Source organism: Grampus griseus (assembly GCF_964374135.1).
Source record: "Grampus griseus genome assembly, chromosome: 8".
NCBI classification, from domain to species: Eukaryota; Metazoa; Chordata; class Mammalia; order Artiodactyla; family Delphinidae; genus Grampus; species Grampus griseus.
Genome location: NC_139002.1, coordinates 109720547 through 109743789, shown reverse-complemented (window position 1 = coordinate 109743789; position 23243 = coordinate 109720547). Strand labels below are relative to the sequence as shown.

General features: G+C 63.3%; 1 protein-coding gene across 1 annotated transcript in view; it reads left to right on the top strand.

Moving 5' to 3' along the window:
• Positions 1 to 3900: 3900 nt before the first annotated feature.
• MUC5AC (mucin 5AC, oligomeric mucus/gel-forming) overlaps positions 3901 to 23243 on the top strand; it is a gene marked incomplete at both ends in the record, with an annotated part of 29016 nt that continues 9673 nt past the window's right edge. Inside the window, 40 exons of the mRNA XM_082660146.1 lie at positions 3901 to 3973; positions 5576 to 5650; positions 6656 to 6715; positions 6891 to 7152; positions 7472 to 7586; positions 7951 to 8041; positions 8819 to 8928; positions 9051 to 9264; positions 9360 to 9485; positions 9709 to 9826; positions 10101 to 10239; positions 10473 to 10583; positions 10987 to 11056; positions 11167 to 11304; positions 11385 to 11549; positions 11938 to 12032; positions 12872 to 12998; positions 13173 to 13428; positions 13498 to 13550; positions 13803 to 13903; positions 14087 to 14238; positions 14384 to 14522; positions 14609 to 14722; positions 14871 to 15050; positions 15829 to 16068; positions 16297 to 16453; positions 16847 to 16975; positions 17210 to 17372; positions 17846 to 17889; positions 17982 to 18167; positions 18789 to 19223; positions 19319 to 19559; positions 19653 to 19991; positions 20085 to 20683; positions 20799 to 21007; positions 21130 to 21427; positions 21543 to 21751; positions 21874 to 22103; positions 22197 to 22343; positions 22485 to 23131. Of these exons, the coding sequence (XP_082516272.1) occupies positions 3901 to 3973; positions 5576 to 5650; positions 6656 to 6715; positions 6891 to 7152; positions 7472 to 7586; positions 7951 to 8041; positions 8819 to 8928; positions 9051 to 9264; positions 9360 to 9485; positions 9709 to 9826; positions 10101 to 10239; positions 10473 to 10583; positions 10987 to 11056; positions 11167 to 11304; positions 11385 to 11549; positions 11938 to 12032; positions 12872 to 12998; positions 13173 to 13428; positions 13498 to 13550; positions 13803 to 13903; positions 14087 to 14238; positions 14384 to 14522; positions 14609 to 14722; positions 14871 to 15050; positions 15829 to 16068; positions 16297 to 16453; positions 16847 to 16975; positions 17210 to 17372; positions 17846 to 17889; positions 17982 to 18167; positions 18789 to 19223; positions 19319 to 19559; positions 19653 to 19991; positions 20085 to 20683; positions 20799 to 21007; positions 21130 to 21427; positions 21543 to 21751; positions 21874 to 22103; positions 22197 to 22343; positions 22485 to 23131 (7357 nt within the window). The remainder of the gene's footprint in view (positions 3974 to 5575; positions 5651 to 6655; positions 6716 to 6890; positions 7153 to 7471; positions 7587 to 7950; positions 8042 to 8818; positions 8929 to 9050; positions 9265 to 9359; positions 9486 to 9708; positions 9827 to 10100; positions 10240 to 10472; positions 10584 to 10986; positions 11057 to 11166; positions 11305 to 11384; positions 11550 to 11937; positions 12033 to 12871; positions 12999 to 13172; positions 13429 to 13497; positions 13551 to 13802; positions 13904 to 14086; positions 14239 to 14383; positions 14523 to 14608; positions 14723 to 14870; positions 15051 to 15828; positions 16069 to 16296; positions 16454 to 16846; positions 16976 to 17209; positions 17373 to 17845; positions 17890 to 17981; positions 18168 to 18788; positions 19224 to 19318; positions 19560 to 19652; positions 19992 to 20084; positions 20684 to 20798; positions 21008 to 21129; positions 21428 to 21542; positions 21752 to 21873; positions 22104 to 22196; positions 22344 to 22484; positions 23132 to 23243) is intronic.

The following is a 23243-nucleotide window of genomic DNA, read 5'->3' as shown; positions in this document are numbered from 1 at the left end:
TGTCTGGAGCCCCAGGCCCTGGATTCGAATTCCTGTTGGTCCCTCTGAGGTCAGGTGCCTCCCATCTGTGTCATCCAAAAAGCAGGGATATAACCACAGTTCCTACCACTCAGGAGTTTCTGATTTTCTATGGACTGAATTATACAGTGAAGCCTCCAAGAAGTGTGCCCGGCCCACGAGGGCTGCCACCAGGCTGGCGTCCGAGACGGGGCTGGCAAAGTGTCCAGAGGGGCCTGGAGACACCCGTCCGCTCCGCAGTCTCAGCAGAAAACAGGTGCCACGGCGGACTGTCTGCTTTAAGACGTGCGGCTGGTCCAGGCCTGGCTCTTTCCCCAGGGCAGGGGGTTGGAGGGACCTGGCGTTTGGGGTGTGGGTGTTGACCTCCGGGTTGGAGATGTGCCCCAGGTGGAGAGTGGAAGTCAAGTCTTCCCCCACTGCAGCCCCTCCAGGGCACCGGGCTATAGGGGAGGGAGGTCTGGGTCAGGCTGCCTGGCCACTCCAGCCGGACAGTCTGCGCATCCAGTCAAGCCTGCGTGGGCTGAGGGAGGTGGGAGTGTCGGGTGCGGAGAAGGCTGCTGGGACGGCTCAGCCCCCAGGTCCTGCAGCTACAGCAGAGTGACCCCAACGGCCCTGCAGGTCACCTGCGTTGGGACCTCGGCCATGCCCAGAAACTGGAAAGGAAGGGACAGGCGTGGGGGAGGAGTGCCAGCCCAGAGCAGGCAATGCTGGATCCAGTGTCCCCTGCCTTGGTCACCTTGGCCAGGAACAGCTGGGCTGGGCTAGGCCAGGGTCAGGATCAGGGTCAGGGTCAGGCAGCCCAGGGTCCTGAGGGTCGTGGGGGCCGCTTCTCCATCATGTCATGTGTCCGAGGAGAAAGCTGTGAGGAACATGCTGCCCCCGGGGGTCCCAGGACACCACCCACCCCAAGAGGAAAGCGCTGGACTCGCACCTCCCACCCATAGGCTCCTTGCCCACCCGTGGGGCCCTGTTCTTGGCCGGATCCGGGCTGGTGGGCGTTTCATCCTCACCTGGGTCAGTCCCCCATACAAACAGGAGCTATCTGATGCCCGCTTCTGGTCCCAAATCAGAGCTGCCAGAGTGAGTCAGCGGCCTGGCCTGCATCCCATCCCCACGTCCCTCCACCGTCCTCCTGTTGCCATGGCAACGCTTGGGCGGTCCTGTCAGCGCTGGACCCCAGCCCTCTGTCCAAACAGGCACTGCCTTGCTCCCCAGTAAACCCGCTAGTTTAGCAGGTCTGGGTGGGGGGCTGGCAGCAGCCCAGGTGCAGGCTGTGCGGTCCCCCGGGAACCCGGGGGAACAAAGGCTTCTGGGGCCACCGCCCTGGGCGAGCCACATCCCCACGTGTGGCTCCCGCTTCCCACAGACAGCACCCTACTGTGAACCCCTGGACATGAACCCTCTTCCTGCAGGGGTTTTCATGGACCCCCTTTTCAGGTGAGGAAACTGAGGGTGGCCAAGGCTCACCCCAGCCGTGCCACTTCCCCTGTGCTGCCCTCACTAAGCGTGAAGGCCCCTGAGAGCAGGAGGGTGGAATCACTGCCCCACTGCTTTAAGGGACCCCTTCCAGCCCCCCACCCCTCCACAGCCCCCACTGGGCTCGGGGAGGTCACAGGGAAGAAGGCCCCTGGTTTTCAAGGCTGGGTCCCTGGTCCCACACCTGCCCCGACTCCAGACCCCCTCTCCATGGGTCCCTCTTATGGGGTTGCCCCACCCTGGGAAGGGATGCTAACCCCGGTGCAGGGCGTGCCTGGTGACTCAGATGGGTCGGGGCGAGGTGTGGACTCAGGCCTGTGCCCTACGCCGGGAGCATGGACACTGGTTGACCTGTTACCTCCCTGCCTTCCTGGGGTCGTGAGGGGGGGAGACCCGTGTCACTCATGCTTCCCTCAGCTTGGGTCTGCAGACCCTTGAGCCTCCCCACCAAGGCACTGGTTCCCAATGTCCAATATCCTAACCACAAAGCCCACACAGCCCTTCGGAGCCAGACTGGTCCCCGCGGCCTGCCCCTCGGGGCCTGCCCTGCTCAGCACCAGGTGACGTGCTGTCAACCTCTAGATCCAGGCAGCTGCGCGGGGGAGGGGGAGGATGTGATACACCAGCCTGCAGGGGGGTGGGGGGGCAGGGGGCACGGAGGTGGCGCCAGCTCCCTTCAACCGGCATCCACGCCCCCTGCTATGTGATCACCCGCCCACCCACCCACTCACTCAGTCATTCATTCACTCACTCACTCATTCATTCATTCACTCGTTCATTCACTCATTCACTCACTCGTTCATTCATTCACTCACTCGTTCATTCACTCACTCATTCATTCATTCACTCGTTCATTCACTCATTCACTCACTCACTCGTTCGCTCACTCACTCGTTCACTCACTCACTCATTCACTCATTCATTCACTCTCTCACTCATTCATTCACTCACTCGCTCATTCATTCATTCACTCGTTCATTCATTCATTCACTCGTTCATTCATTCATTCACTTGTTCATTCAGTCATTCACTCACTCGTTCATTACTCACTCGTTCATTCACTCACTCATTCACTCGCTCATTCGTTCACTCACTCGTTCACTCACTCGTTCATTCAGTGACTCACTCATTCATTCATTCATTCATTCACTCATTCACTCACTCGTTCATTCACACACTCGTTCATTCATTCACTCGTTCATTCACTCACTCTTTCACTCACTCACTCATTCATTCACTCGTTCATTCACTCATTCACTCGTTCATTCACTCATTCACCCACTCATTCATTCACTCACTCGCTCATTCATTCCTCACTCATTCATTCACTCACTCATTCACTCACTCTTACACACTCACTCGTTCACTCACTCACTCACCCACCATGTCCCTCCCCCACTCTCCTGTTACATGGGAGGCATTCTTTCTACCAGGTACCAGGGCATGAGGAGGGGATGGCTCAGGGGCCAAAAACCAGGTGACCAGCAGGAGCTTGGGACAGGCCCCAAGTGAGGCAGAAGCAAAGCTGAGAGCAGCTCCCGGGAGCCCCCTGGCCCCAGCCCCCGCCCCAGCATGGTGGGGACCTTGCTCACCTTGCTGCCACTCCGCCCCAGGTAGAGCCTCCTGGCTGGGCTCACCTGTGGCAGTGGAGCCCCCAGCCTTGGGGGGGGGTGTGCGGACCCCTGGGACGGAAGTCCAGCTGCAGCGCCTGGCTCCCTGATAGGCCCACTGTCTGAGGCTGCGTGTCCATCACACCAGGGCGCTTTCTCAACCAGAGCCCATCAGGGCCAAGACCACTGGGTCAGTTTCTGGGCTCGTTCAGTCGGCATCTCTCCAGCGCAGTGAACTCAGCCATCCCTGCCCCCAAGGCCACAGGCCCACTTGTGACTGGAGCTGGCCTGGGGTCACCCACCCAGCTGGAGCACAGCCAGGCTCCCAGGCAGTGCTGGTCTGGCGGCTGCACTGTGGGGCGGGGTCCTGTCACTGGGGGTGCCGTGCCCTGAGCCCTTCTCCAGTGAGGGTGGGGCTGGCCACAGCAGCCCCGGCAGCAGGGAAGATGCCAGTGGCCACTCCAGGTGCCAGGAACTCAGGGGTCCGGCGGCAAGGGAGAGTGCCCGGGGAAGGTCCAGGGGCAGGGGTGTGGTGGAGGATGCCTGAGGCCAGGACTGGGGGACCCTCAGGGACCACGTCCCACCTGGCAGACACACCCATCCCTGCCTGTCTTCAGCTGCCGGCCAGCCCGTAGCCAGTGCCCACTGTTTATCTGGGTGAGGGGAACCACAGGCCCTGCCCCACCCTCCCACGTGAGGCCCGTGGGGCTAGAGCCAGCTCTGGGACTACAAAAGGCTCCTGCAGACGCAGAGCCCTCCTAAGAGGCCGCCCTGGGGACTTCTCCCCCCACACACCATGGGTGTCAGCCGGAGGAAGCTGGCCCTGCTCTGGGCCCTGGGCCTCACTCTGGCCTGTGCCCAGCACACAGGTAAGGTTCGTGCTGGCTTTCCCAGGCTGGCCCTGACCATGGCCCCTGTGCCCCCCCCCAAATCCCCAAATCCAGCAGGCAGCTCTGAGGCCTTGTCCTGGGCTCTGGTCAAGCTGAGTGCATTCGTGAGCTGCTCTTCCAGCTTGTGGGGCTGGGGAGGGGTTCTTGGGGGCTGTGGGATCCACGTGGGGGTTAGGGCTGGGAGCAGCCCAGCATCTATGAGCCCCTGGCTGCAGGATCTCATCCACACGTGCGTCTCTGCTGTTCTCTGCCCTCTGCCCCCTGCCAAGCCTGGTCTGAGCAGACTCTCGAACTCCTGGCCCAGCCTGGCAGAGCTGCCCACCTGCCTGGGACACCCCCCCCCCCACCCCGCACCGTGAATCCCCGGTCCAGCAGCTCGCTTTCCCTGTCTGTTTCTCTGTGGTGGGCTCAGTCCGAGGTGGAGGGTGTGATGAGGGCAGCTCACAGGCCCCACGGTCCTCGGAGGCCCCTTCCCATATGGGCCTGCACCTCCCTCCTCTGCTTCCCAGGGGATAGCAGGGCCCTGGATGGGTGAGGGGGGGCTCCCAGGCTCCTGGAATGGCAGCTTGGGGAACATGCCGTGTTACCCAAGGTCCCCACTGCCCCAGGCGGCCCACACATCCCGGTGCCCAGTCTCCCGCTGCCGCCAGACAGTCTCAGAACTGGGAAGCTCTCCCTTGAGTACTCAGGGCAAGGCTGCCCCACTGGATGTTCCCTGGACACATGGCAAGGATGAGTCCAGGTTGTCCCAGGTGATCTGAGAAATGGGGCCAGCACACCAGTGAGTGAGGCAGTGCTCCCTGGGTCAGCCCCCATCCAGAGGAGGGCTGGCCTCCCCTTCTGGGCGGGGGGCTGGGCACCCCCCTGCCATGCCAGCTCTGTGCGGGATCATGGCAAGCCTGTGTCTGGTGACATTCTGCACCTTGGGAACGGCCTCTGAGGACCCCAGAAATGAGGTTCTTGGGGTGGCCTCCAGGCCAACACTGCCCGTCCCTGGGCCCTGCCTACCTGACCTCCACGGTGCTGGGCCCCGACCTGTGCAGTGGCCCGAGCACCCCATTTTGGGTGCAGCTGTCTCCGCTCTTGGTCCCAGATCCCCAACAGGCTCTGAATTTTCCTGCAGAGCTCCGGTTGCTCTGGACCAGCTGCCGCAGACCCGCGGCTTTACTGTCTGCTCCCTCGGCAGATGCTCCTGGACGGGGCTGCCTGCCTGTCCCCCTACGTCTCGAGCAGGGGCCCAGCGGCTGGGCCCTGGTGGACACTCGGTGGGCATGAATGAACAGTGAACAAAGGACTGGCCCCTGGAGAGACCAGCCGGGGTCACCCCACATGCTCATGGGGCCGGGGACACCCCCACATGCTCATGGGGCCGCCTGAAGGGGAGGTCATGAGAGTGGTGGCCCAGCCGTGGGCCCGGGTGACCTCCAAGGCTTGGCAGCCTGGAAGAGATCCTCCCAGTGCCCCCACCCGCACAGAGAATCCCACCATCTGGACTTGCCGCCCCTCCCTCCGTGCATCCTCTGAGGGGACGTGCCTGTCCTTTGGCCGGCTCAGGCCCAGCGCTCTCTCCTTTTCCCAAAGGCCAGGTCCAGGACAGCACTGCAGAGCTCGGCTATGCGTACCCGGACCTCCCTCCTGCCCCCCAGGGGCCTGGCGGTGAGTGGACCCCCCACCTGTCAGAGCCCCCCCCCGCCCCAGCAGTCAAAGAGCCCTTGAAGGGCCATGGGTCACCCGCCTTGGGCCCTGCAGGCTGCTTGCCATCCCCATCCGGCGTGGCTGAGACAGGGTGACAGGCTGCCTGGGAGCTCACAGAATGTCCCTTTCTCCCTGGAGTTAACACCTGATACTCCAGCGGTGGCAGGGCAGGTGAGGGTCAGCCCACAGCGCGGCCAGACGCCCCAGAGCAAGGGGAGGCTCGGGGACAGACCCAGCCACCTCAGTTTGCATGTCCCCAAAAGGGGCTCCCAGGGAGGCGCACCTGTGCCTGACGTCAGCACCCAGGGGATTGCCCGTAGCTGCTGATGCGTTCGTTCGTTGTTTTGATCGGGGTATAGTTTTACAATGTTGTGTTAGTTTCTTCTGTACAGCAAAGCAAAGCAGAGTTCCCTGTGCTCTCCAGCAGCTTCTCAGTTATTACCTAGTTTATACATAGTAGTGTATATATGTCCATCCCCATCTCCCAATTCATCCCACCCCCCTTTCCCCGCTTGGTGTCCATACGTTTGTTCTCTACGTCTGTGTCTCTATTTCTGCCTTGCAAACTGGTTCATCTGTACCTTTTTCTAGATTCCATGAATATGTGTTAACATACGATATTTGTTTTTCTGTTTCTGACTTACTTCACTCTGCATGACAGTCTCCAGGTATTGATTCAGGCATTTTTGAGATTCCGGGAGCAAGGAAGCCCCAGTGCAAACAGCATTCTGGGCCACGGGGTGTGAGAGCTGGGGCCCCTGGGTGCTCTGCTCTCAGCCCACAGTGGTCCCCGCTGGCCTTGGTGTTCACACCGGCCGGGAGGCCATATACACAGCAGAACCCGGAGCCGGATCTAGAGTCTGGCAGACCCGAGCAGTCGCGGAGCCGCCACAGCCTCTCGTGGGGGCTGAGCTGTGCCTGGGCGGTGGGGGTGAGGGCTGTGCGTCACCCGCCCTGTTTCCACAGGCAACTCCCTCCGCGGGGTGACCATCCACCCGCCCCTGAGGAGCACCCCCCTGGTGCGAGGTGAGACCCCGAGAGGCCAGGCGGGGGGCCGTGTTGGCCGAGCTCTGCCTCGTCACACCTGGGGGGCGGGCCGGGGGACCGCAGCTTCCCAGGTGGATAAGGGCCCAGGTTTCGGGACGTCCGGGTGTCCCAGACTCGGCGCCCTCGGAAAGGCCCTGCTCTGTTTGGCCCACAGCCCTGAACGCGGCGCACCGCGGGCGGGTGTGCAGCACATGGGGTGACTTCCACTACAAGACCTTCGACGGCGACGTCTTCCGCTTCCCCGGGCTGTGCAACTACGTCTTCTCCGCGCACTGCGGTGCCGCCTACGAGGACTTCAACCTCCAGCTCCGCCGCGGCCCCGGCCCCAACGCCACCGCGCCCAGCAGGGTCACCATGAAGCTTGACGGCATGGTCGTCGAGCTGACCAAGGGCTCCGTCCTGGTCAACAGCCTCCCGTGAGTCTGGGCCCTGGACGGCGAGCATGCTTCTGGGCCGTCGGGGGAGGGAAGTGCAGTTGTCCCAAGAGTGGGTCCCAGAGCGGTGCCCCCCAGGCCCCCATGCTCGGCCCCCTGCCCCACCCAGGGGCTCAGGCTCTCCCTCTGCCCCTGGAAGCGGCCCCTTCCTCGTTCTTCTGATGCCAGAGCTCCAAGCTCTTGTGGGCATGTTGACCCTGTCATACGTGTGACTGAAGGGACCCTCCCTGCCTGAAGTCCAGACCTATGTTGCCCGTCCCCTCGTGCCCTATGGCACCTCAGCTGGGCCCTCTCTCCGCAGAATTCAGCTGCCCTTCAGCCGCTCCGGAGTCCTCATTGAGCAACGCAGCAGCGGCGTGAAGGTGGCGGCCAGGCTGGGCCTGGTCTTCATGTGGAACCAGGATGACAGCCTCCTGGTGAGGCGGGGGGCCGGGCTCGGGGGACCAGGCACATGCCTCCAGCCTGACAGCCTCTCCAGGGAGGGAGGAAGGGGCTCTGGGCGAAGGAGGGTTGGAAAGCCAGACACCCCCGGCCCCGGCAGCGAGGATGGGGCCCAGATGCTAACGGGGCCCCAGGGTCCACACCCCTGATGGAGACCCTGAGTGTGGGGGTAGCTTCCTCCAGGACAGAGCCCCTGCTCCGGGTCCCAGCCGCGTGGAGCAAATGGGGAGGGTCCTCTGTGAGAAGGCCCAGCTGCTCCAGCCTGGGGAACCTCGTCTGTCCTTCTGGTCCGGGGCTGTCCCTGGCACGGCTGGAGTCTGATGTGTCCTCTCATTGCAGCTGGAGCTGGACCCCAAGTACGCCAACCAGACCTGCGGGCTCTGTGGAGACTTCAATGGCGTCCCCGTCTTCAACGAGTTCTTCTCCCACAGTAAGCCCCGGGGCGCGAGCTCCCCTCCCTGCCGCCTGCTCCAGCTCTGTGCTCCCTGGAAGCCTGCCTTCCAGGGTGCCAAGTCAGAGGTCTCGGTCTTAACACATGTGCACGCACCCACACGTGCATGCAGACCCACACGCTCAAGGTCCAGCATGCACGCGCACCTACACCACGAGCATGTGCACAGACTCGGGCACGCCCCAGCACACACAGACGCACGGCGCGCGCTCACGTGCACTTGCCCCCACCCCATCCCACCCAGCACACGCTCTCGGTGGGGCAGCCCCCGCTGAGCCCTCCCGTTCTCAGTGCCCGTCACACACCCTCCTCTGAAATCGAAGACCTGCCTCCATCCAGACCTTGTCTCTGCTTCTTGGTCCTTGAGACTTTGCCAGGCAGTGGCCTTTTATGTGACCCACACCCGCTGCAGCCCCGATCCCAGGGCCCCCACTGTCAGGCCCAGGAAGCCCCATGCAGAGCCCATACGTAAGGGACTCCCTTAGGGGAAGCCTGCCCGCGTGCCCAGCAGTGGCCGGCAGGGGCCCAGGTCACTCTCCAGCCCTGGGCCAGTGGAGCGTCAGTTAACGGACCTCAACCCGCTGCCCTGCAGCCCCGAATGCCTGGGAATTCCTCATTTCATCTCCAGACTCCCCGAAAGTGCTGTGTAGCCGCCGCTTAAACTGGCGGTGTGGAAGGGGAAGGCCGGCGTAGCCCGGTCGCCGCGAGCGAGGGCCGCTGGGAGCCTGCAAAGAGCCCGGTGTTGTGCTCTGTCAGACATCAAGCTGACCGCCACCGAGTTTGGGGATCTGCAGAAGATGGACGGCCCCACGGAGCAGTGTCAGGACCCTGCCCCTGAGCCCCCCGTGAACTGCTTGACCGGTTTTGTAAGTCCCAGAGTGAACGGGGGTGGCGTCCGCCTCCCACGGCCCCGGGGACAAGCCGGGGAGGGGGCTGTGAGCCAGGGGATGTTCCAGAGCCTGGACTGAGTGCCCCGGCTTTGCCCCAGGGCATCTGCGAGGAGATGCTGAGCAGCGAGCCGTTCTTGGACTGCGCCGCCCTCGTGGACGCCAGCAGCTACGTGGAGGCCTGCCGGCAAGATCTCTGCCACTGTGGCCAGGCCAACCTCACCAGCTGCCTCTGTCACACCCTTGCTGAGTACTCCCGCCAGTGCACCCATGCCGGGGGGCTGCCCCTGGACTGGCGGGGCCCCCAGCTCTGCCGTGAGTGCCCTGTGTGACCCCGGCCCTGCCCTGCCATCCCTCTCGGGCCGGAGGCAGGGGCAGGGCGTGACACGTGCCCCATCTCCTCCCTGCAGCCCAGACGTGCCCCCTCAACATGCAGTATCGCGAGTGCGGGTCACCCTGCGTGGACACCTGCTCCAACCTGGAGCACTCCCAGCTCTGCGAGGACCACTGCGTCGCCGGTTGCTTCTGCCCTGAGGGTGAGCCGGAGTCCCACCCCCTCTGGCCCCCCAGAATCACACAGATGCATTGTAGGTGCTCAGGAAGGAAGGCCCCTCTGACGTGGCCCGAGGTGTCCCTGGACCCCTGGGTCTGAGGAACCCTCCAGGGCAGGGCCACTGTGGGCAGAGGGCCTGTCCCCTCCACACACCCACATGGAAGGCACAGTCCGGCACCTGCCACGTGGCCTGCCTGCCTCTGCAGGGACGGTGCTGGATGACGTCGGCCACACTGGCTGCATCCCGGTGCCCCAGTGCTCCTGTGTGTACAACGGGGCCACCTACACTCCAGGGACCGGCTACTCCACAGACTGCACCAACTGGTAGGACCCTGGGCCCCTGCCCTCCCCTTCCCCGGAGATGCCCAGGGACGGCCCCTGCCTTCTGGTCCCCCTAGATGCACCCGGGCCGGCCCCTCTGGGGGCTTGTCCTCTCCCACGCGGGTCCCCGGGTGGAGGCCAGTGGCTCTCTGGGCAGGCGCTGATGGGCTCCAGTCTATGTGGTGATGCAGGCAGGCCTGGGCAAGTCTACCTGCCGTCTTGGGGGGGCGGGCTGCTCCCGGGGGCCAGCACCCACGTGGGCGCTCCCTGCTCTCAGCACCTGCGCTGGGGGCCGGTGGAGATGCCAGGAGGTGCAGTGCCCGGGCACCTGCTCGGTGCTGGGCGGTGCCCACTTCTCCACGTTCGACGAGAGGCAGTACACGGTACACGGGGACTGCAGCTACGTGCTGGCCAAGGTACATGGCCCCAGGGTCCTCCCCGGACAGAGCGGTTTTCAGGTCGTGGGTCCACGTGTCCTTCCCCAGCCTGGGCTGCATGTGGGTGCCGCATTTGGGGCCACCTTGGGATCCCCGACGCCGAGTCCTCCAGGAAACCACCCGAGCTCTGGGCGGGCGGACGGATGGTGGGGAGGGGAGAGGATGAGGCGGGCTGGGGGCGCTGCGCTTTGCGTGAGTACCTGTGTTTCCAGCCCTGTGACAGCAGCGCCTTCACCGTGCTGGCCGAGCTGCGCAGGTGTGGACTGACCGACAGCGAGACCTGCCTGAAGAGCCTGACGCTGACCCTGGGCGGGGGGCACATGGTGCGTGCAGACCCTGGGGTTGGGGTGTCCTTCACGGCAAGCGACCTCTGCCCGAGCCCTTGACCCCACATGGGCAGCAGGTGGCCGAGGCATGGCCTGAGGACCCGCCCACTGCCTCCCTGCTTCCACCTCTTGTGGGTCTTTTGAGTGACGGTCCCCAAAGGGAACAGCTCAGGGGCTGGCAAGGGGCCTCCACACCTCCCCCACGAGGCCAGGAAGCTTCTCTGCTGAAGTCGACTTTTTTACCTTAGTAAATCTCTTTGGTTTTCACGTCGCCAAAAAGCGGTCCGGTCCTCGCGGAAAGCTTAGCGGAGCAGGCTGAGCCTGGGGGATGGGGGGCCAGGTCATCAGCCCTCCTCTGCCCTGGGGAGGACATCGGGAGCCCTGTCATGTGCTTCTCCAGGTCTTCGTGGTAAAGGCCAGCGGGGCGGTGTTTGTGAACCAGATCTACACCCAGCTGCCCCTCTCGGCAGGTGAGGGCGCCTCCCTGCCCCGCCCCCTGACAGCCCCGCCCCCTGACAGCCCCACCCCCTGACAGCCCCGCCCCTCGCGCCCACTGAGACCTGGTCCCCTGTGTCTGCAGCCAACGTCACGCTCTTCAGACCCTCCACCTTCTTCATCATCGCCCAGACCCAGCTGGGCCTGCAGCTGGACATCCAGCTGGTGCCCGTCATGCAGGTGTTCGTGAGGCTGGCGCCCCAGCTCCAGGGGCAGACCTGCGGTAAGAGGGTCACCACCCAGCACCCGAGCCCACCCTCTGCAGCCCAGCACACAGGGGCCTCACGCCACCCCCGCCCCCAGGCCTGTGCGGGAACTTCAACCAGAACCAGGCCGACGACTTCCGGACCATCAGCGGCGTGGTGGAGGGCACGGCCGCCGCCTTCGCCAACACCTGGAAGACCCAGGCCGCCTGCCCCAACGTCAAGAACAGCTTGGAGGACCCCTGCTCCCTCAGCGTGGAGAACGGTGTGTGTGTCCAGCAGCCCCGCGGGCCAACCTGGTGCCGGGGCCCCTGGGCCAGAGGTCTGAGCATGCGCTCCTTGGGGGCCCGGCCTGAAGGGGGCGTCAGGTGGTTGGTAAACAGGCGGACTCAACATGCGTTGTTCTGGCCGGTGAGCCCTGGGAGGAGAGGATCGGGGTGCTGGGCGGAGTGGAGGCCCACCCTCCTTGCCTGCTCTCCTGGGGGACCGGGCTCGCGGGGCGCTCGGGAAGCAGCCTAGGTCTGCTGACACCTGGCACTCCTTCACACGGAGCATGAGGGATTCCGGCTAAAAGGAAAGCTGCTCATCTCCATGTAGCTCCCGCCTGACGTGGCCGTCCAGCCTCGCTGACCGCCCCCCTCCTCTGTCCACAGAGAAATACGCTCAGCACTGGTGCTCGCGGCTGACAGACCCCCGCGGCCCCTTCACCCGGTGTCACGCTGCTGTGAGCCCCAGTGCCTACTACTCGGTAATGCCACCCACCTGCCTCTGCCCTTGGACCACTCGGCCACCCTCAGGGTCCCAGGGGCCATGGCAGCAGCGTCTGGGCCCGCAGGTCTCTCAGTCTCCAGTTTCTCCCACCCCCATTCACTCACTCATTCACTCACTCACTCATTCATTCACTCATTCATTCACTCACTCATTCATTCATCACTCATTCATCCACTCACTCATCCACTCACTCATTCATTCATCATTCATCATTCACTCATTCATCACTCACTCATTCATTCACTCACTCATCCACTCACTCATTCATTCACTCATTCATTCACTCACTCATTCATTCATCACTCATTCATCCACTCACTCATCCACTCACTCATTCATTCATCATTCATCATTCACTCATTCGTCACTCACTCATTCATCCACTCACTCATCCACTCACTCATTCATTCATTCACTCATTCATCCACTCTCATCTACTCACTCATTCATCACTCACTCACTCACTCACTCACCCACTGCTGTGGTTCTGAGTCCGTCCTCTCCTCCAGCTCCATGCTAGGCACAGGGGCTACACCCAGGGAGTGAGTAGCCTGCTAGCCCCAGGGTGCAAATGAGAAACTGGTGTCTAAGGCTGACACAGGGATGGACCGCTGGGTCACACAGATGAGGGGCTGTGGTCCTTCCAGCACCCCCGCCCGCCAGCCCAGGGGCGTGATGGCAAGATGCTCTGTGCACGTTAGTGGGACCCCCGTGAGGCTCGGGGAGGGGTCCTGGGGAGGCAGGGGCTCCGGCAGCAGCATGGGGGAAGCTTACCGTGTGTGGCCTGGTGTCCCTGACATCCTGATGCCCCCACAGAACTGCATGTTTGACACGTGCAACTGTGAGAAGAGTGAGGACTGCATGTGCGCGGCCCTGTCCTCCTACGTGCGGGCCTGCGCCGCCCGGGGCGTGCTGCTTGGCGGCTGGCGGGACGGCATGTGCAGTGAGTGTCCCAGGGTGGATGTCCCATGGCCCCCGTCCCCCAACCAGGCTCAGAGGCCAAGGAGCGCCCAGGCCAGTGCCCCGGGACCCCATCAAGGACGAAGGGCTTGGCGGGAACAGGGAAGCCGGGGGGCCGGCCCTGTCCTGAGTGCTACCCCCTCCTGGCATCGTGCAGCAAAGGCCATGACCACCTGCCCCCAGTCGCTGACCTACCTCTACAACATCAGCACCTGCCAGCCCACCTGCCGGGCCCGGAGTGACGCGGACGTCACCTGCAGCATCAGCTTCGTCCCCGTGGACGGCTGCACCTGCCCTGACGGCACCTTCCTGGATGATACGGACCAGTGTGTGCCGGCCACCAGCTGCCCCTGCTACCATGGGGGCTCCGTGGTCCCCAATGGGGAGTCGACGCACGAGCAGGGGGTCGTCTGGTAAGAGCCCCTGCTGAGTGGGTGGCGTGGGCGAGGCTGGGGGGCTCTCTGACCACTCTCTCCTTGCAGCACCTGCACCCAGGGCACACTGACCTGCATTGGAGGCCATGCCCCAGCTCCAGGTGAGCCCGGAGTGGGGGAGGGGGCCCTCGGTTATCTCTGCATAAAGTTACCTAAGCTCGGGGTTAAATGCCCACAAGTCAGCGAGGCTGCTGGGTGTCAGTCAGCGTCTCTGGGCTCAGCAGTGTGGGCACCCTGCCCACGCACTCACACGCTCACCCCGGGGCGGCTAAATTCTGCCGTCGGGAGACACGTCCCTCAAGCGAGCCTGGTAGGCGGCGTCAGGGTCCCCTGAATGGCCCCTCCCTCGCCAGTCTGTACCCCACCCATGGTCTACTTCGACTGCCACAATACCACGCCTGGGGCCGCTGGGGCTGGCTGTCAGAAGAGCTGCCACACCCTGGACATGGACTGTGTAAGTGTCCCCAGTGACCCCCCTCCAACAACCCCACACCTGCTCGGCCCCCATGGGCACCTGTGGAGAAGCCCACTCACTGGCCCCAGGGGACCCCTCCCCGCAGGCTGCTGGTCCTGTATCCCTGTGGCCCCGCTGCAGGCCCTGGGGGTCCACTAAGCTGTGTCTGCTCCCCCCCCATAGTACAGCTCCCAGTGTGTGCCTGGCTGTGTGTGTCCCCACGGGCTGGTGGCCACTGGCGACGGCGGCTGCATCCCCGTGTCCGACTGCCCTTGTGTGCACAACGAAGCCAGCTACAAGCCGGGCCAGGTCATCCGGGTGGGCTGCAACACCTGGTACGGGGAGGGGCTCGGACCCCACCTGGGGAGGGCTCCCTGCAGCGGGAGGTACAGCCCGGCCGGCAAGTCCTGCCCCCGCCCAGGCAGGCAGCTGGGCCTCCAGGAGGGAGGTTTGGGCCTGATGCCTGCCGCCCCTGCCCAGCACCTGTAAGAGCAGGATGTGGCAGTGCACAGACCAGTCCTGCCCGGCCACCTGCGCGGTGTACGGTGACGGCCACTACCGCACCTTCGATGGGCAGCGCTACAGCTTCAGTGGGGGCTGCGAGTACACGCTGCTTCAGGTGTGTGGCTGCCGAGCCCTCCCGCCGCCCCGCACCCTGCTGTGCTGCCCCGCGGTGCGCGCTCAGTCCCATCCCGGCCTCCCTAGGACCACTGTGGGGGGGACGGCAGCGCCCAGGACGGCTTCCATGTCATCACCGAGAACGTCCCCTGTGGCACCACGGGGGCCACCTGCTCCAAGGCCATCAAGATCTTCCTGGGGGTGAGCAGTGGGTGGGGGCCTTGGTGGGGAGCCCCCAGGAAGGCCGCGCTCCCATGGCCGAGCTGGGACAGGGGCCGCAGGGCCATGGACCCATTCGACAGGTAGCCAGGGTCCTCACCCAGACACTCGCTGGTCCTGCCCCATGCAGAGCTACGAGCTGAAGCTGAGTGACGGGAACATGGAGGTGATCGAGAAGGAACAGGGGCAGCTGCCGCCCTTCTCCATTCGCCAGATGGGCAACTACCTGGTGGTAGACACGGATGTCAGCCTGGTGTTGCTGTGGGACAAGGGGACCAGCATCTTCCTCACACTCAGCCCCGAGTTCAAGGTGAGGCCCTGCCCAGGAAGGGCGACGTCCTCACCCCAGACCAAGGGCCGGCCGGAGACGGGGGTGCGGGTGGGGGAGAGACAGAGGAGATGATAGAAAAACAGAGAGACACAGAGAGTTATAGAGAGACAGAGAGACAGACAGAGAGACACAGAGAGATATAGAGAGACAGAGAGACAGACAGACAGAAACCGAGAGGCAGAGAGACAGAGAGGAGGTGACAGTAGGAGACCCTCAGCCGTGTCCGGGTCCTGCAGCTGCTGGAAGAAACGATCCCTAACTGGTGGCCCTTCTCTCGCAGTCTGGACACTAAGTCCAACCAGGTGCCCCAGGGCCACGTTCCCTCCAGAGGCTCAAGGGGAGAATCCTTCCCGCCTCCTCCAGCTTCCGTGGCCCCAGGCGCCCCGTCAGCCCAACCTCTGCATACGACGTCCCTTTACTGTCTTCACTCTGTGTGTGTCCCTCGTCCTGTAAGGACGCCGGCCACTGGATCAGCCACCCCAGTCCAGGATGCCCTCATCCTAACTGGATTGCATCCGCAGAGACCCTCCTTCCGCTTTGGGCCAACTCGTGGGTCCCGGGTCAGGACCTGAGCCTGTCTTTGGGGGACACTCCGTAGCCACTAGGCTGCTTCTCCTGTGCCCTCCCCTCCTGGAGACTTCAGAGCCCAGTGGGGCTCTTCCTGAGGGCCCCGGGGTGGGGGGGAGCGAGTGAGGTCGCAGGGCCCCTCCTGCGCTTGCCCTGAGCCTGCGCCGTCTCTACGTCTGTCCGTCCACAGGGGAGGGTCTGCGGGCTGTGCGGGAACTTTGACGACAACGCCCTCAACGACTTCACCACGCGGAGCCAGTCCGTGGTGGGCGACGTGCTGGAGTTCGGCAACAGCTGGAAATTCTCCCCGTCCTGCCCGGACGCCCAGGCCCCCAAGGACCCCTGCACCGCCAACCCGTACCGCAAGTCCTGGGCCCAGAAGCAGTGCAGCATCATCAACAGCGCCACCTTCAGCGCCTGCCACGCCCACGTACGCGGGGCGCTCCTCCAGGCACCTGGGGAAGAAGGGACAGAAATGGGAGCAGTGGCTCTTTGCCGCCCTCTAGGGCCAGCTGTGGCCATGAGGACCCGTCTGGCTGGCCTCGTGGGACAACGAGCTCCAGGGGAAACCGGCCCAGGCCGACACCAGCTGCACTGATTCCCCGGAGCCCACAGGGATGGCGGGTCCCTTGGCATCTGAAGCCCCTCTCTCCCGTAGGTGGAATCGGCCAGGTACTACGAGGCCTGCGTGAGCGATGCGTGCGCCTGTGACTCAGGGGGCGACTGCGAGTGTTTCTGCACGGCTGTGGCCGCCTACGCCCAGGCCTGCCACGAAGCGGGTGTGTGCGTGTCCTGGCGGACCCCGGACATCTGCCGTGAGTGCCCACGGATGTGTCCGTCGGGGTGGGGCGGAGACACAGAGAATGACAAGAGTGGTATTGAATGTGCGAGGGGAGGAAGGGCTTGAAGGGAATCAGCAGAGCACCCCCCCTCCATGGAGCCTGGCCGCAGTGGGTGGGCGTCCCTGACAAGCCAGCCAGCCCCCCTCCCCACTGCCCCCCCTTGCCCCTGGGCATCCCAGGCCCATGTCCTCTGAAGCCGCGTCTGGGAGGCACAGAGGAGGGACGCGTCTTCAGAACAGCTCGCAGGACTTGGTCAAGGACCGGGCTACGGGGGAGCCCCCCGGGGCTGTCCTTGCAAAGGCGGCACTCCACCTGGGGCCCCCTGGGCCGAGCGCCTGGCCCTGAGCCCGCCCCCGTTGTCCGCAGCCCTCTTCTGCGACTACTACAACCCCAAGGGCCACTGCGAGTGGCACTACCAGCCCTGCGGGGCCCCCTACCTGAGGACCTGCCGGCACCCCCGCGGCCAGTACCTGCATGACGTCCGTGGCCTGGAAGGTGCGCTGCTGCCCTGCTGGTCTGGGCGGGGCCGTGCTGGGGAGACGGTGGTTGGGGCCAAGGTTTGTCCTGGGGATCCAGGCTGGGCGGCTCCTGACCCCTCGGGGTGCTTTTGCGGCCATAGCCTCAAGCTCCCCATGGCGTGGTGGGGTCCAGGGCTGGGGGCTGAGTCGAGGCGGGGCTGAGGCACTGGGCAGTTGGTGTGGCTGGGACTCAGGCCTCTCTGGTCCCCAGGCTGCTACCCCAAGTGCCCATCAGAGGCCCCCATCTTCGATGAGGACCAGATGCGATGTGTAGCTTCATGCCCAACCCCGACCCCACCACTGCCCTGCCGCGTCCAGGGCAAGTCCTACCGGCCGGGCTCTGTGGTGCCCTCGGAAAAGAACTGCCACCACTGGTGAGGCGCTTGGCGGGAGCCGCGAGGACCCTGGAGCACGTGGGGGATTCGCCCAGCCCTCCGCTACTGGGGAAAGGCCCCACCTGGCCACCCCCCAGCACAGCCTCCCTCCTTCAGGGCCAGAGGGTCCCCCAGCCTGGGTTTTCTGTGGGGTCCAACAGGGAGCTTCCTTTATGCAGGATGAGGCTGGGGGGTCTGGGGGTGAAGAAAGGGGCCAGAGGGGAAGCTGAGTCATGACACGGTCCAAGGACCTCTGGGAAGACACCCTGGAGAGGGAGTGGCCTTCAGAAGGTCCAGGGGGCTCAGTGGCCATGCTCGAGCTGCCTTCTCTGGTCATTGATAGGAAGGGCTCTCTGAGAGGGCGTGACCTCTGGGGCTGAGGCGTGGCCCCCAGGGACCCCAGTGGGGCTTCCCCTGCCTGCCTGCCCCTGGGTGAGTCTCCACCCCCAGACTCATCTCCCTTCTGTCGCCAGCGTTTGCACCGAGAGCGGCGTGCAGTGCACCTACCACTCTGAGGGTGAGTGGTGGGCGGCCCTCCTTGCGCCCGGGGTCTCGGGTCCCCGCCTGCGCCCCGGCCCCCTAACCGCCTGGCTGCTGTCCTCCCCACAGCCTGTGTCTGCACCTACGACGGGAGGCGCTTCCGTCCCAGGGAAGTCATCTACCACACGACAGACGGCACGGGGGGCTGCATCTTCGCCCACTGTGGGGCTAACGGCACCATCGAGAGGAGGGTCGAAGACTGCAACACTACCACCCCCACCCCCCAAACCACCTTCGCCTTCTCTACACCGATCGGTAAGGCAGACAGGCGGGGTGCCGACCGGGTGGTGCCGTCCCCCCACCCCTGGCCCCGAGCAGCAGGAAGGAGCCGGGACGGGACAGAGGGCATGTCCCTGTGCCGGTCAGCCCGCAGCCACCGCGAGGCTGGCAGGACCCGTGTCCCCAGTCATGCTCTCAGGGCTGCGGCACCCAGCATGGGGCAGGGGCTGTGAGCAAAGGTACCCCAGGTTAGCTCCTGGGGAGAGGACCACGGGAAGCCGGCTGGGGAGTCCCTGCCTGGATCCACTGCTCTCCGATCGCCTTGTGTCGCACCAGGGCCAGGCACCTCCGCGTCCTAACCTCTTCTAAGGGTGACTTAGGGCCTTATTAGAGCTTCCCCCGAGGGTGAAGAGCCCCTGTAGCTCTGGCTTTAGATTCCGGGGCGCTTAATTCGCCCCTTGACTCAGCTGCAGTGAGCTTTACCCCTGCCAGGTTTGGGCATATCCCGGACGCTTGGCGACTGCCCTGTCTCCCAAGTTCCCGTCATGGGTGGAGACAGACAGGCAGCTGACACTGACAGAGGGGGCGGGGGGGCTGTCCTCAAGGAGTGTGGGGAGCCCTGGCCCCTGACGCTCGCCCTTTCTCTCCTGCCCTCAGTCGTGAGCTCGACGCTTCCACCCAGCACACACCCCAGCCCATCCGAAAAGACAGCACACGCTCCGAGCTCGGCCCCGGCCACCACCCCGGGCACATCCCCTGGACCAACCCCTCCCACAGCCTCCGCCCCGCCCTCGTCCCGGCCCCGCTGTGGGGAGGAATGCCAGTGGTCGCCATGGCTGGATGTCAGCCGTCCGGGATGGGGCATAGACAGCGGTGACTTCGACACGCTGGAGAACCTCCGTGCCTATGGGTACCGGGTTTGCCGAGCACCGAGGGCGGTGGAGTGCCGAGCCGAGAACCACCCAGACGTCGGCATCCAGACGCTGGGCCAGGTGGTGCAGTGCAGCCCGGAAGTGGGCTTGGTGTGTCAGAACCGGGACCAGAAGGGCAAGTTCAGGATGTGCCTCAACTACGAGGTGCGCGTGCTGTGCTGTGAGCCCCAGAAAGGCTGCCCTGTCACACATGTCACAGTCTCCAGCACCTCAAGTGTGAGTGTCACCAGCCAGACAGGGACCACCTTCCATGAGGCCACATCCAGTGCAACCACGGTGCAGACAACCAGTTCAACCGCAGTGCCTATAAGCAGCACCACCACTGTGGAGACAACCGGCCCAACCACAGCTCCTACAACCAGCACCACCACTGTGGAGACAACCGGTCCAACCACAGCTCCTACAACCAGCACCACCACTGTGGAGACAACCGGCACAACCATAGCTCCTACAACCAGCACCACCACTGTGGAGACAACCAGTTCAACCACAGCTCGTAGAACCAGCACCACCACTGTGGAGACAACCAGCCCAACCACAGCTCGTAGAACCAGCACCACCACTGTGGAGATAACCAGCCCAACCACAGCTCCTACAACCAGCACCACCACTGTGGAGACAACCGGCACAACCACAGCTCCTACAACCAGCACCACCACTGTGGAGACAACCCGTCCAACCACAGCTCCTACAACCAGCACCAGCACTGTGGAGACAACCGGCCCAACCACAGCTCCTACAACCAGCACCACCACTGTGGAGACAACCCGTCCAACCACAGCTCCTACAACCAGCACCAGCACTGTGGAGACAACCCGTCCAACCACAGCTCCTACAACCAGCACCACCACTGTGGAGACAACCGGCACAACCACAGCTCCTACAACCAGCACCACCACTGTGGAGACAACCAGTTCAACCACAGCTCGTAGAACCAGCACCACCACTGTGGAGACAACCAGCCCAACCACAGCTCGTAGAACCAGCACCACCACTGTGGAGATAACCAGCCCAACCACAGCTCCTACAACCAGCACCACCACTGTGGAGACAACCGGCACAACCACAGCTCCTACAACCAGCACCACCACTGTGGAGACAACCCGTCCAAACACAGCTCCTACAACCAGCACCAGCACTGTGGAGACAACCGGCCCAACCACAGCTCCTACAACCAGCACCACCACTGTGGAGACAACCCGTCCAACCACAGCTCCTACAACCAGCACCAGCACTGTGGAGACAACCGGCCCAACCACAGCTCCTACAACCAGCACCACCACTGTGGAGACAACCGGCCCAACCACAGCTCCTACAACCAGCACCACCACTGTGGAGACAACCGGCCCAACCACAGCTCCTACAACCAGCACCACCACTGTGGAGACAACCGGCCCAACCACAGCTCCTACAACCAGCACCACCACTGTGGAGACAACCGGCCCAACCACAGCTCCTACAACCAGCACCACCACTGTGGAGACAACCGGCCCAACCACAGCTCCTACAACCAGCACCACCACTGTGGAGACAACTGGTCCAACCACAGCTCCTACAACCAGCACCACCACTGTGGAGACAACCAGCCCAACCACTGCTCCTACAACCAGCACAACTTTTGTCTCTATACCTGAAACAACCCACTCCCAACCCTGGACCACCTCCTGCCAGCCACAGTGCACATGGACCAAGTGGTTCGATGCGGACTTCCCATCTCCTGGGCCCCACGGAGGAGACTTTGAAACCTACAGCAACATCGTCAGAAGAGGAGAGAAGATCTGCCGCCGACCCGAATACATCAGCGCCCTGGAGTGCCGAGCCAAGAACCACCCAGACGTCGGCATCCAGACGCTGGGCCAGGTGGTGCAGTGCAGCCCGGAAGTGGGCTTGGTGTGTCGGAATCGGGACCAGAAGGGCAAGTTCAGGATGTGCCTCAACTACGAGGTGCGCATGCTGTGCTGTGAAACCCAGAAAGGCTGCCCTGTCACACATGTCACAGTTCCCAGCACCTCAAGTGTGAGTGTCACCAGCCAGACAGGGACCACCTTCCATGAGGCCACATCCAGTGCAACCACGGTGCAGACAACCAGTTCAACCGCAGTGCCTATAAGCAGCACCACCACTGTGGAGACAACCGGCCCAACCACAGCTCCTACAACCAGCACCACCACTGTGGAGACAACCGGCCCAACCACAGCTCCTACAACCAGCACCACCACTGTGGAGACAACCGGCCCAACCACAGCTCCTACAACCAGCACCACCACTGTGGAGACAACTGGTCCAACCACAGCTCCTACAACCAGCACCACCACTGTGGAGACAACCAGCCCAACCACTGCTCCTACAACCAGCACAACTTTTGTCTCTATACCTGAAACAACCCACTCCCAACCCTGGACCACCTCCTGCCAGCCACAGTGCACATGGACCAAGTGGTTCGATGCGGACTTCCCATCTCCTGGGCCCCACGGAGGAGACTTTGAAACCTACAGCAACATCGTCAGAAGAGGAGAGAAGATCTGCCGCCGACCCGAATACATCAGCGCCCTGGAGTGCCGAGCCAAGAACCACCCAGACGTCGGCATCCAGACGCTGGGCCAGGTGGTGCAGTGCAGCCCGGAAGTGGGCTTGGTGTGTCGGAATCGGGACCAGAAGGGCAAGTTCAGGATGTGCCTCAACTACGAGGTGCGCATGCTGTGCTGTGAAACCCAGAAAGGCTGCCCTGTCACACATGTCACAGTTCCCAGCACCTCAAGTGTGAGTGTCACCAGCCAGACAGGGACCACCTTCCATGAGGCCACATCCAGTGCAACCACGGTGCAGACAACCAGTTCAACCGCAGTGCCTATAAGCAGCACCACCACTGTGGAGACAACCGGCCCAACCACAGCTCCTACAACCAGCACCACCACTGTGGAGACAACCGGTCCAACCACAGCTCCTACAACCAGCACCACCACTGTGGAGACAACCGGCACAACCACAGCTCCTACAACCAGCACCACCACTGTGGAGACAACCAGTTCAACCACAGCTCGTAGAACCAGCACCACCACTGTGGAGACAACCAGCCCAACCACAGCTCGTAGAACCAGCACCACCACTGTGGAGACAACCCGTCCAACCACAGCTCCTACAACCAGCACCAGCACTGTGGAGACAACCCGTCCAACCACAGCTCCTACAACCAGCACCAGCACTGTGGAGACAACCCGTCCAACCACAGCTCCTACAACCAGCACCAGCACTGTGGAGACAACCGGCACAACCACAGCTCGTAGAACCAGCACCACCACTGTGGAGACAACCAGTTCAACCACAGCTCGTAGAACCAGCACCACCACTGTGGAGACAACCAGCCCAACCACAGCTCGTAGAACCAGCACCACCACTGTGGAGATAACCAGCCCAACCACAGCTCCTACAACCAGCACCACCACTGTGGAGACAACCGGCACAACCACAGCTCCTACAACCAGCACCACCACTGTGGAGACAACCCGTCCAACCACAGCTCCTACAACCAGCACCAGCACTGTGGAGACAACCGGCCCAACCACAGCTCCTACAACCAGCACCACCACTGTGGAGACAACCCATCCAACCACAGCTCCTACAACCAGCACCAGCACTGTGGAGACAACCGGCCCAACCACAGCTCCTACAACCAGCACCACCACTGTGGAGACAACCGGCCCAACCACAGCTCCTACAACCAGCACCACCACTGTGGAGACAACCGGCCCAACCACAGCTCCTACAACCAGCACCACCACTGTGGAGACAACCGGCCCAACCACAGCTCCTACAACCAGCACCAGCACTGTGGAGATAACCAGTCCAACCACAGCTCCTACAACCAGCACCACCACTGTGGAGACAACCGGTCCAACCACAGCTCCTACAACCAGCACCACCACTGTGGAGACAACCGGCCCAACCACAGCTCCTACAACCAGCACCACCACTGTGGAGACAACTGGTCCAACCACAGCTCCTACAACCAGCACCACCACTGTGGAGACAACCAGCCCAACCACTGCTCCTACAACCAGCACAACTTTTGTCTCTATACCTGAAACAACCCACTCCCAACCCTGGACCACCTCCTGCCAGCCACAGTGCACATGGACCAAGTGGTTCGATGCGGACTTCCCATCTCCTGGGCCCCACGGAG